The 12,500-nt window shown below is 39.8% G+C and overlaps 1 protein-coding gene across 8 annotated transcripts in view; it reads right to left on the bottom strand.

The window, feature by feature from the left end:
• step (cytohesin steppke) overlaps positions 1–12,500 on the bottom strand; it is a 596,835-nt gene that overhangs the window by 374,742 nt on the left and 209,593 nt on the right. Inside the window, exons 1-2 of one of the 8 annotated variants that reach the window (XM_067132811.1) lie at positions 5,246–5,368; positions 2,756–3,339 (exon numbers count right to left, since the gene is read on the bottom strand). The exons of 3 other annotated variants lie outside the window; for them this stretch is intronic. In XM_067132811.1, the coding sequence (XP_066988912.1) occupies positions 2,756–2,804 (49 nt within the window). In that variant the 5' untranslated portion in view covers positions 2,805–3,339; positions 5,246–5,368. Of the gene's footprint in view, positions 1–2,755; positions 3,340–5,119; positions 5,369–12,500 lie in introns of those variants that run through there. 4 more of the 8 variants (XM_067132809.1, XM_067132812.1, XM_067132810.1 and 1 more) reach the window with 4 other exon arrangements.

The following is a 12,500-nucleotide window of genomic DNA, read 5'->3' as shown; positions in this document are numbered from 1 at the left end:
TATACCAGCGATGAAGGGGCAACGAGACGCGGGAGAAAGATGGCGCCTGCCACGGGCGACCATACCAGACACAAAGCCCCAACGGTGTGCCGAGTTGTGAAACGAAAGTCGAATGTCGTCGAAGATCAAAAACCATATTAAATACCAGTGTCTAACAGACACAGAACGCAAGCCTGACGCAACAAAGGCAGAAAGCAGACGGGGCAGCAGAGAAGAGTTAGTGACGAGAGAAATTAGAAACAAAAGCAAGGCGAACACAATAAACAGGTAAAACCTGTCAAGCAGTAAGCCGAAACCAGACTGTGCAAGGACTCGGAGAACTTCATCACTGTATCGTTGACCCAATTTAACTTCTTTGGTGTGCACAGTAGCATCGTTCATGGAATCTTTATGTGAGCCTGACTCCTGTAATAGATAGACTGTAAGCAACCCTACATACTGGAAATAACAGATAAAGAATAACCCGTCATATGAGTCCGTTCACGAAGCTTTGATAATCAAATAGTAAAAATTTACATAAGAATACTAACAAATATATACACACACACACACGTCAGTTGTCTCATCAACCCTAATCTTGAGCAACTTCAGTCACGACTCAGTGTTAGGCTACATACATACCACTTTTCAACCAGTCGGTTACGCTACCAATCAACCAATCAAAATACACTACTTTGTAGCCAGTGGGCGTCCTCGGTCTCTTAATCAGAACGTCATCAACAGAGATGCTGCCCGAACAGCACAGAAGCGACCTCCCCTGAGCACAGCCTATGATGCAGTGTCTGCGTCTGCAGCGCGTGGGAGGGCGGGAGTGAAAGCATTCAAAATGTGCATGCAGGAGAGAGAGAGAGAGAGAGAGAGAGAGAGAGAGAGAGAGAGAGAGAGAGAGAGAGAATTACGAAAATTTGTCTGAAGATAAAAAGTGTGAACAGGAGAAAGAGAACACCTGACGAAAGATTCCGCAAAAGCATGTCGGATTTTCAAGGACAAGAAGTTCCTTTCGTTTCAAGGTTCGTGAATGGCAGGTTCTAAGAGAGAGAGAGAGAGAGAGAGAGAGAGAGAGAGAGAGAGAGAGAGAGAGAGAGAGAGAGAGAGAGAGAGAGAGAGAGAATGAACAACATGAAAGTCCCCATCTCGAGGTTTCGAACTCAAGCCTGACTGCATGAAAACAGACAGCATAATCAGAGGACAGAGGTTTCAAGTGGTTCCATGCCTGTGCAAGTCGACTACACACGAACACATTAAACAAGATGTTCTTCAATCTACGTTGGCGTAAACGACGATAAATCTTGCACACTTTAAATTAAAAGGTGCCATTAATTAAACATATAATGCACTTCACTGCGATTTAACTATAATGAAAATTAACAAATTTACAAGTGCAAATAAGGTATCCTACACTAATCAATTTCTAAACATTTGGAATTCGATATATCACTCGACAATCCTTACAAAAGAATAAGAATCGCAATACACAAACACGCATGGACCATCTTTGTTTTTCCTCCTACAAAATTTTGAAGTCTGCTCAGAAGACGCTGAACATCCGTGAGAATCTACACATTGCAACTCTCCGCTACAAAAATATAAATCCAGTCACCTTCTCTTTTTTTCCTGCCTAATTAAGACTTCGGTCTCAACCTCAGCTGCTACTTCCATCAATTATGCTGACATTCATACAACCGGTTGAACAGATATCAATATGTCAGCCATCATCAACCTTTCTGCCAGGTGTAAAACGCTTCCTCTACAAAAATCCAAGATTTTCTACCCAACATATGAGACCCACATGACGCGCTATCTGTCACACATAGCAACATCTAGCTTTATCGATATCATAATTGCAAACAAACTTGATGGAGGAAAATTTCAATAAACGCAGATGCAATCATAAGTAATGTGAAAAAAGACTGGTCGGTTAAAAACGTTCATTATCAACTTTACAATATACCCGGGGTCGATGACCTTTTCGCTCTGTGACGCCAGTCTACGTAACAACCGACGCAACAAAATCTCACTGCTTTACACACTTAGCATTTAGCCTGAAACGCAGAACTCAATTCCAAGTGTTTACCTTTGCTACACCATGTGCCGTACCCCTCCACTATAGTATTCATCACTTGATTTATACACATAATGAGCCCCGTGGTCACGTAACGCTGGTATTCACATGCAAGCTTGTTTTTTCTTACACGCTGCGCATTTACTTTGGGAATGCGTGCTTTCGCTTGCATAAAACACAAACTCTAATTTGAGGGAGAGAGAGAGAGATAATTGGGAAATTTGACCCGCGTGTTGACATGGCAACGTCGGGTATTGTATGCGTGCATTACGTTAGTTTGTTTTGTGTTACCTTCCTCATTTCTGAAATAATGTACCATAAACTGTCAACTACTGACGCGATGAAAGGCGCGAGTCTTGAACTAGACTCACGGAGTGTAAGTGTGCTTGAAAAGCAACATCTTCTCAAAACATACGTCGCACTGCATGATTAAGCACATTAAATAAAACTGCCATGTAAAAAAAAAAAGTGACAAAACCACGACACAGATTAAATGGGACGAAATTCTCCTCATGCACCACACAAAACTGATCGACATAAAATACGCGTCACAGGCAACATGACAAAGTTGCTCGACTTCGCTTGCTGTTGCCAAGCAGGACAGGATACAAAGTCAATGAAGATGTGCATGGCTTACAGGGCTCGTCGTAAGCTGTGTATTATGAAACTGCAAGATAAAAACGAATGACTTACATTTATTGACAGCGTTCTCCATCCCTGTGGGGTTATCCAAACTGGGCATCTTGCGTTCACAGGAGAGATAGAGAAGATGGGTGGGCGGAGCAGGGATGAAAATGGGGCATTACAGAAGAGAAATTCCCCCCTCTTCTCTTTCCCCAAGGAAAGTGCACTCCTTAAAGGTGATAAGTTTTTTTTTTTTTTTTTACTTGTCTTTTATGCTAAGGGTCAATATTCGTGCGTTCAACTATGTCACTCTCACCCTCATAACTACTTTAACTGAAGCCATCATTGCATAGGCAAGGATACTTTCACTTCCACTGTATTTTTTAATTATTTCTGCACTGGTTACACTTCCAACTGTCTTACTCTCGTTTCATTACGTACTTACACTGCGTCATTCTTAACTTCTATACATTAAACTTCACTCCAACTGTTTTCTTTTTCAGAGAATGAAGCTTGGGTTCATTTACTTTTCTGCACTTCTTTTTCTATCTGTTACCTGCTTGCACTTCGACCGACTTTTTATCAAAGACTACGAAACAGAAGCTTAAGGTAGCTACTGCACCAATCCGAGATCTTAATTTAATAACCCATTCCTGCAAAAGACAAACCAGAACACTGTTATGTCACAGGCAGAATCCTGAACCAGAGCTGACGAAAGATATTGAAAAATTGGGTTCAAACTGGGAGAGAGAAATGTGGATCAAATGACCAGCTTATTGCTTATTTTTCTAATCTTTTGCTTAAAATGCATTTATATATCCCCTCGATTAAGCGGACGAAAGCAGAGTAGGTTCTTTTAATAAAGATATTGAAAAACTGGGTTCAAACTGGGAGAGAGAAATGAGTATCAAATGACCAGCTTATTACTTATTTTTCTAATCTTTTGCAAATATCCCTCGTTAACGGACGAAAGTTTTCTTTTAATTTTGTAGACGACTGCTTGACAAAGTTAACGGTTTCTTCCTTGCTTTCTCTCAAAATAATAATAATAATAATAATAATAATAATAATAATAATAAGCCCAACACGCTCATTGCCGACTGCTACTGAGATTATATAACCCCTGGGCGATGACCACCTGGACGAGGAACCCGATTTTTTTTTTCCTCTAGGTAGCGCTTGAAGAGGCGGCCTCTTTCTGACAGCTACCAAAATATGCAAATTTTCCCTCTCCTCACCCTCTGGGAGGTCTGATCACGCTCATACGATTTCCCAAACTGCTTGAGCTCGTTCGAGGATGACCGCAGATGATTTCAAATACCCACTAGAACTGGAAATTTGCATGTTAATTTATAATTCACACAATTTCATTAAATTACGTCATCATTTCGAAAAATCTTTCTCACTATTATGCAGGTACCTTATCGTAATGCGTCTCTCCATCAAGCAATATTAATGCTGAATATCTATCCTACACTTAATCTTCAATTGTTAATGCAAACGTGGCTTCCACAATGTTCTGGCAAATCTTCAAATGCATCCAGTACTTCTGCAGAAAAAAAGTGTGTCAGAAAATCCTCATTTGCTTTTCATTAACTCTAACTTTATATTTTTCATTAACTGTAACTCTATATATCTTCATAAATATATGATTTCCACGCAACGTAATTTTTAGTAAAAGTAGGAAATATATAGCTCCATCAAAGCCGAGTTCTCATAAAACAAAACCAAAAGAAAAAAAATATTGAAAATCAATCGTGTCGTGCCACTAGGAGACTGAGCGATCTATAAGGACAAAATTATTCATCAACTAGGCTACATTCCTTCTGATAACAATACACGGACGCAAATGAGCAAGAGTTAACCTGAAAGTGTGTTTATTTAAATGAGGTTAGCTTAAAAAAATGTCTAGCACATAATGAAATTACACCAAATGTCATTTTGAGTAAAGCACAAGAAATCACAGGCTTCCTTCACGTAAGATATGAAATCGAGTTAATAGCTTTCCTGTCCCGTCGAAAAAGGAATAACCAGCAAACATTTATTTCATCATGTAAAGCGCTTGAAAAGACACTGACAATCTTTGTAACGCCAGATAATCTTTCACCAATAAACTGTCAAGCTTTCAGATTCCTCCGGGAGGGATGGCCGGAGACTACGGAAGGTTGTTTTCAACGTACAAATTTCCTTTACGGGAGTCCAAAAGCACAAGAGAGAGAGAGAGAGAGAGAGAGAGAGAGAGAGAGAGAGAGAGAGAGAGAGATTCACGCTTCTGGTTCCTCACCACAGCACAGCTAAGCCGCCACTTTCCTTCCTTCGGCCCAAAATATCACTATACAACCTCACCTCTACTCTAGTCAGGTAGTCCCCAAAAAAGAGATTTATAATTTCACTTCGTTACAAACACTGAGGCATACTGGTAGTGAAACGCACCATTCACAGCAGTTATACAAATAGAGCATCTTTACGTCAAATTTAAATATATCCACTTCGCACAAACACGATATAAATTCCTTGGGAAACACAACAGGAGGCCAGGAAGGGAAAACCGAGACTTGCGGAGGCTACGGCAGTACGTCCTCCCTCCGCCACCGTCATGAAGACACTGAGTGAGCGAGTGAGCGAGAGGCCGAGAGTCACTGTGAGTCTGAGTCTGAGTCTGACTCTCCTGGTGTGCTCAGTGCTTTGGTTTGGCGCTCGCCCGGTTTGTATGTGATCGCCAACTCCCACCCCAATTCCCCCAGACCTTAAAGGGGGAGGGGGCTACCATTTCCTTCAAATATTACTCGACTGAAGACTGCCAACACCAACCGATCAATCGATAATTTCATCTCGATACCTGTCTCCTGCTGAAAGATAAAATGCAATTTACACCGGTCCCCATACGTTCGAACATCGCAATATTATTGTCCGTCTATAAGAATTTCTATAACTGAAAATGCACAACTTTGGATAAGAGTGTATATATACTCGTGTATGTGTATATATATATAATATCCACCACAGACACACACACACATATATATGTAATATATAATTTGTCACATACACCGTGGATTTTTCTATATTCACAAACATCGTTTAATATAAGATTCACTATCCTCGGGAATATCTACACCCAGGGGAAATTTCAATTGATGAGTCCCTCCCAAAAGTGGAATTCGAACCCCTGACTGGTTTAGAAATAATGAGTCCAGTGTATAAATACTGTCGTGTCCATGACTTAAATCATATATTACTAATCATTTAGGATTCACCTTAAAGAAAGAAAAATGGTCATGTGCACAAGATTAATCAAATGAGATGCATTTGCCGATCGGCTTAAGAGCTTTCCTGAACCGTCCATTGTCTCAACTCATGCACTTTCTTCTCTCTGTTTGTAAGACCTTGTGACCTCTTCAAAATGGAACCACCGCCGTTTTCCTTTCCGTATTTTTTTGCAGGTAACTCACAAGAGCGAAGGAAGCCTACTCCCACAAAGATTGCAAAGCATCTAAAGATTTGAAAATCGCATCGAATTAACACTGTCAGTACCTGCAATCCTCCTATGGGCAAGTTAAATGTAACATAGTTTAACCAGGCCACTGAGCTGATTAACAGCTCTCCTAGGGGGCTGGCCCGAAGGATTAGACTTATTTTACGTGGCTAAGAACCAACTGGTTACCTAGCAACGGGACCTACAGCTTATTGTGGAATCCGAACCACATTATGACGAGAAATGAATTTCTGCCACCAGAAATAAATTTCCCTAATTCTGCATTGGCCGGCCGGAGAATCGAACGCGGGCCTAGGGGGGTGCAAGCCGAGTACGATATCGACAAATCCAATGAGGAACTCCTCCCATGGTCAGGCTTGACACTGTTGATGCCCTGAGATCACAAAAACAAGGCAGGATCCCAGCCTGTAGGCTGTCTTAAGAGTTGTCCACAACAATTATGACCTACGAGACACTTGAATGTATCATTGGTCTGCCTGCCTAATTTTCAAGATTCGACTAATGAGAGTACTGATCTTTTACTGTGATGATCCTTACGTAGCTGTAGGCAAAGGAAACTCACGGAGATGTCACTTCGCTGGAGAGAACCAAGATTAATAGAGTACTCTATTAATCCTGGAGAGAACTGCATGAAACGTTTAAATCACAAGACAACCGGGTAGCAGCCACATGTGAAGTACACCAGACGAACAACAATGACATTAGGCTGAGCCACCCTGAGTCTACAGCACTCCTTCGATAGAGATGTTGTGAGACTCGCCAGCCGTACTTATTCCACCAAATGTAACTCGGCTCAGCGCCACCTCCTGACGTGGAAGACCTACGCTACGGTACAGTGCTATGCAAGCCACCGGGAAACACATAAACTCGGTAAACTGAAGTAACCGGACTGAAACGGTTAGGGGAAGGCTACATAAAGGGAAATTAAAGTCATTGGTTCAGAGAGCGGGAAGGAATAAAATTACTTTTCATTTTTAATGTCCAAAAAGAAAGGGGGAATTATTACTTCAATTGTTACTCAAATTCATAGTGTTTAAAATAATGATAGCTGCTTTTTAAACATACTTCTCTTATATAAACTCTCATATAAACTCACAAAAGTGATTGTTATAATCATCACTAATGTTAAAGAAAGTATTTTTATAATAAAAACGTTACTGGAATTCATATCAGTGTTGTGATCATTCCACTGGTGTTGAAGTGTTTTGATAAAAATGCTGCTCAACTTTGTAAAAGCACAACAATGCTCATTGCTGTTTAAAGCATTTTCAAAGACGTGATCAGAGTTCATTTAAGTACCCGTGAAAAAAATATTAACGTGAAATTATTGCAAGTGTCTACATTTTGTCAAAGCCAATATGACTCATCTTGTAAGAGAGTCGTGTATCTTTGATTTAAGTACTGGGAGTTTTCTATCAGTTAAACACCAAGAGCAACAAAGCGTTGGGGGAAATGCCATTAAGTGCTTATTACACTGTAACATGTTATTGCTTCTCTCTGTAACATTGTTCATTGTTCTTCCAGAGCTCAATTCTCGTGAGCTGTACTGCTCTTATACAAGCAACAAACAAACCAGCTAATCAGCAGTGAGAGGTAAAATAACTCCCCGTAGCGTTCTCTGAGACAAAGTGCCCCAATGTAGTGTTGAGCATCACAGCCAAGTACTCATAGAGTTGATAAGAAATGATAACTACGTGTATTGCTTAGGTTAAGGGATCGGCCTGAGTGAATGGTTGCACGCTTGAACTAACCTCAAAATTCTGGAGATAAATGATAATCACGATTAGGAATTGTGATCCCAACTGGGAGGTACCTTTGCTGTGTCGTAACAGAACTGCATTCTCTTTTTTAATTCATGCTAAGCTTAGCAAAAATGAAAAGTGAAGCAGTCAAAGTGAACGAGAGATTTTTATCCTTAATCTATTACTACAACAGAGGTAGCGCCATTGTGTGTGTGTGTGTGTGTGTGTTAAGTAATTCTTTAGTGCCATAGAGTCTCTTTGTACAAGACACTTCATATTACACTGACATCACCGCAGTTATGCATGCATGGATGCATGCGTTCCACGAGTGGGGTTTGTAGTTGGGACAATGTTCCTGGTGAATGTGTTGTTAAAATTATTTCGGTGATTCCTGCATGGAATCCCATTCTCTTTGATATTTGACCTTGAATTCATTCCTATAAGAAACTTAAGAACTGAGTTTGCATTCATTCCTATGGAAGACATAAGCAAATTTCATCACAGTCATCGTCTGTGAAGATTCTATTTCTGGTGAATAATTAATTTTTACTTTGCTTTTTATTCCTTTCTTTGTACACAACTTTTTGCATGTGTCATTTTACGGATAACCCTTTATTTGCCCTTTTGTTTTCTTATTAATTTTAAATGTGTTGCTTTGTTGTGTATTTTCTTATACATTATTTCTGTGTGACTCGTTGCCAGTGATGTTAATTTCGTGAATAAATTCTAAAGTGCAAATCTACACAAGGTTTTGTTGAAAGTCTCTGGCTCTCATCCATCCCGTACCCACCACACTGTTGCTATCATTATTGATTTGAAGTGAATGAAGTGATCTTCCTCTATTGCCAGTTATACTCTACTACTCTCTTCTCTCCCATGTGAAGTGGTGTGTAGACCGAAGCCTGATGGGACAAAAAAAAGAGGTCTCTTATGAGAGAGAGAGAGAGAGAGAGAGAGAGAGAGAGAGAGAGAGAGAGAGAGAGAGAGAGAATAAACAGGTTTGTTGTGTCCTGGCAAAGACTGTCGACCCCATATCAAGCAAACTGAATTGTGTTGCTATGCCTTGTGCAAATGTAAAGGAACCCAGGTGTATAAATAAGACATAAACTCTCTCACACGCTATTCCATCAACTCTAGTATCAGCCCAGAGCAACATATCAACCAAGATAAAATCTCCTCTGCGTAAGACTGCAACATTACATAACAATATATATATATATATATATATATATATATATATATATATATATATATATATATATATACTCTGTATGTATATATATATATATATATATATATATATATATATATATATATATATATATATATATATATATATCTCACAACCAAAGTGGAAATGGAAGAATTGGTATACAAACCTTAATCTTATTCCTTTAAAAAGCTGAAACCCATAACTCTTAAACCTAAAGCCATCCCTAAAAGATATATACAGTATATATAATCTATAAAATATATATATTATATATACACAAATAAATATCTGGGAAATCTGAGAAAGCATAATGGATCAAAGAATTAGGGAAGAAACATCTGTAGGTGAAGGACAGAGTTTGGTGTCATGCCAGGAAGAAAACAACACAGGCAATGTTTGCCCTTGGACAGATGACGGAAAAACACCGAAACGCAGCAAGGACTGCACATAACATTCACAGACCTGGAAAAGGCATATGACAGAGTCCCAAGCCAAGAGCAGAGGGAACACTGCGAGCAAAGGGAACACTGGAGAAGTATTTGGGGCTGCTGCAAGATCTGCATGAATGAGCAAAAACGCAGGTTAGGAGCAGTGTTGGGTTAACTGAATGGATACCAGTAAGAGCTGGTTTAGATCACGGATCTGCTTGAAGTCCATGTCTTCTTGGTTTGATTACGGATGTGTTATCCTGAGGAATAAGAGATCAATCCCCTAGGTACATGCTTTATTGATGACATCGTGATATGTAGCACCAACAGAGGGGTAGTGGGGTCAAAACTAGAGCACTGGAGGAAGGTACTGGAAAACAGAGGGTTCAAGACCATTAGAAAGACTGAATACTTTAGGTTCAACGAAGATCAAGACTCCGATATTAGTAAGGATGGGACAAGGTTCAACAGGGTAGAAAAATTAAGGCATCTTGGTTCAACGGTAGCTGGTGATGGAAATTCGATGTAGAAATAACACACAGAGTGCAGGCTGGGAGGGAAAATTGGAGAATGTTATCAGGTGTCTTGTGGGACCGCAGAATCAACATGAAGGTTAAAGGAAGAGTGTTTAAGGCAGTAAAGGGACCAACACTGATATATGGTGCTGAAATGGTTAAGATAGCACAAGAGAAGAAACGGGATGCGGTGAGATGTAAATCCTTAGATGGATGGTATGGAGTGACAAAAATGGGTATGAACAGTGAAGATATAAGGGGAACTACTAAAGTCGTGGAGCTATCAAAGAAGGTCCAGAAAAGACGACTGCAGTGGTATGGCCATGTGGTGAGAAGGGGTGAGACATGATGCAGAGGAGAGAGAGAGAGAGAGAGAGAGAGAGAGAGAGAGAGAGAGAGAGAGAGAGAGACCGAAGCGAAGATGGATGGATATTGTTACAGAAGATCTGAGAGACAAACAATTGTCAGGGGACGAAGTGTTTGACCGAGCCAGGTGGAGGAAAGCTGTCAGAAACATCGACCCCCACAGAGGAGTGGGAAAAGATGCAGTGAAAGATTTTATATATGTGTATATATATATATATATACTATATATATATATATATATATATATATATATATATATATATATATATATATATATATATATATACAATCATTCATTACATCTTCACATAAATGTATGTCCATATCTATGTATATCTATACACATATTCACGTGGAAGTGTGTATGTGTGTAATTGGGGACGCATTCATATGCCTGCATATCTAGTGTTATTAGACAACAATAACACATAAAAAAATCTATCTATTAATGAACAGAAAATCATATTCGTCATTCAAAAAAAGAGAAAAACTTTGATGTTCTTATAACATTACAAGAACATCAAAACCTCAGAAGCCTCAAAAACCCCAAAAACCGAACCCTACGAACAATAATTTAACCCGATGCCATTAATCTTTGACCTCTCTCCAACATTCGTTAATATATTCATACAATCATTTTAATTTTGTTCCTTGTCACTGTACCTTAGTCCAGCAACAATATAGAACAATGGTTCTCAACCTTTTCTGGCCCATGCACCCTTTCATCATATGTCAGAATGTCATCCCCACCCCCTTTCCAAAATTGCCTGTCTCAAAAGATGCATTCCAAAGAATATGCAACAAAATACTGACACAAACACACAAGCTAGCTAAGAGAGAGCCCAACGTGACCTCTCAGTAATGCGGACCGATGCACACTGCGTTTTGTGTGGTCCTAGAGCCAGTTTGAGCCTGCCAATCTGTGGTCACAATCCCCCCCCCACCCCACCGAAACTCTGAAATTCCCCCCTGGTTGAGAACCACTGGTCTAGAATCTAGATCCATCCGTTGGGTAACTTTTCTAAGCCCTCCTCACACCAAATCGATCCTTCCTGCTTTAAATCCTTTCAATCTCCTTCTTTTGAAGGCCGGCTGGCTCTTGTCTGCGGCACCGCTGCCTCGTTCTGAGAGGAATTCATCGACACAAGCATCTTGAACAACATCCACCGTCATCCATTATCTTCTCTCCAATATCGACTTTGCTTTTTGCTTTCTCAGTCTACTTCAATCATACTTTTTACCTTCATTCATCATCTTTTTACCTCACTCAAACACTGTCCACGTAAATCCTCCCAGTTACCTTTACCTTACAGTTCGACGCTTCTTGCACTTCACTCTGCAATCATCTCCTTTTCTCCAACAGTCTTCTGGACCTTTGCACGATTCTCTTCCTCCCACAAACAACCATTTATCACAATACAGTATCCTCTGACCTCTCTCCATCATCGGCGGTTCTCAAAATGTACACCTCATCTCTACCGACAAGAAGTAGAACTCTCTCTCTCTCTCTCTCTCTCACAAAAACACATGAACACACATACACACAAACACACTCACACATACACATATACACACACACACACGATGCCATCGTTTCCCTTTTCTTGTGTACGTGGCATTCATAAAATAACCTAAGGTAAAAACCAGGGATGTACTCAGTGCCTAACATACAAAATGCAACCGTAAGTCATAAAACAACGTTGATTTCACACGCATCATTTCGATTTGACTGAAATCCAATTCAAAAATGACCTCGAGAAATACATATCATGACCACCAAATCAAAGTAAAAAAAAAAAATTGCATCCATGAATATACTCATCCCACAGACACTACGTACACTGTAAATTCCCACAAACACACTGGTATATATATTATATGGTGACCGGTATGTACTCCTGGTTTTTTGACCCCGGTAATTTCACTCCCGGTATTATGGCTCCTGGTAAATAGAGATCCGGTTTCTTTAACATCCGGCAATTTGACACCCAAAATAAACAAATAGCTTATTTAGAAAGCATATTGTTTTGAAATAGCTTAGGGCAATTATCCTA

This window comes from Macrobrachium rosenbergii, chromosome 32 (genome assembly GCF_040412425.1).
Source record: "Macrobrachium rosenbergii isolate ZJJX-2024 chromosome 32, ASM4041242v1, whole genome shotgun sequence".
In the NCBI taxonomy this organism is placed as follows: domain Eukaryota; kingdom Metazoa; phylum Arthropoda; class Malacostraca; order Decapoda; family Palaemonidae; genus Macrobrachium; species Macrobrachium rosenbergii.
This window is presented reverse-complemented; position numbering and strand designations above follow the sequence as displayed.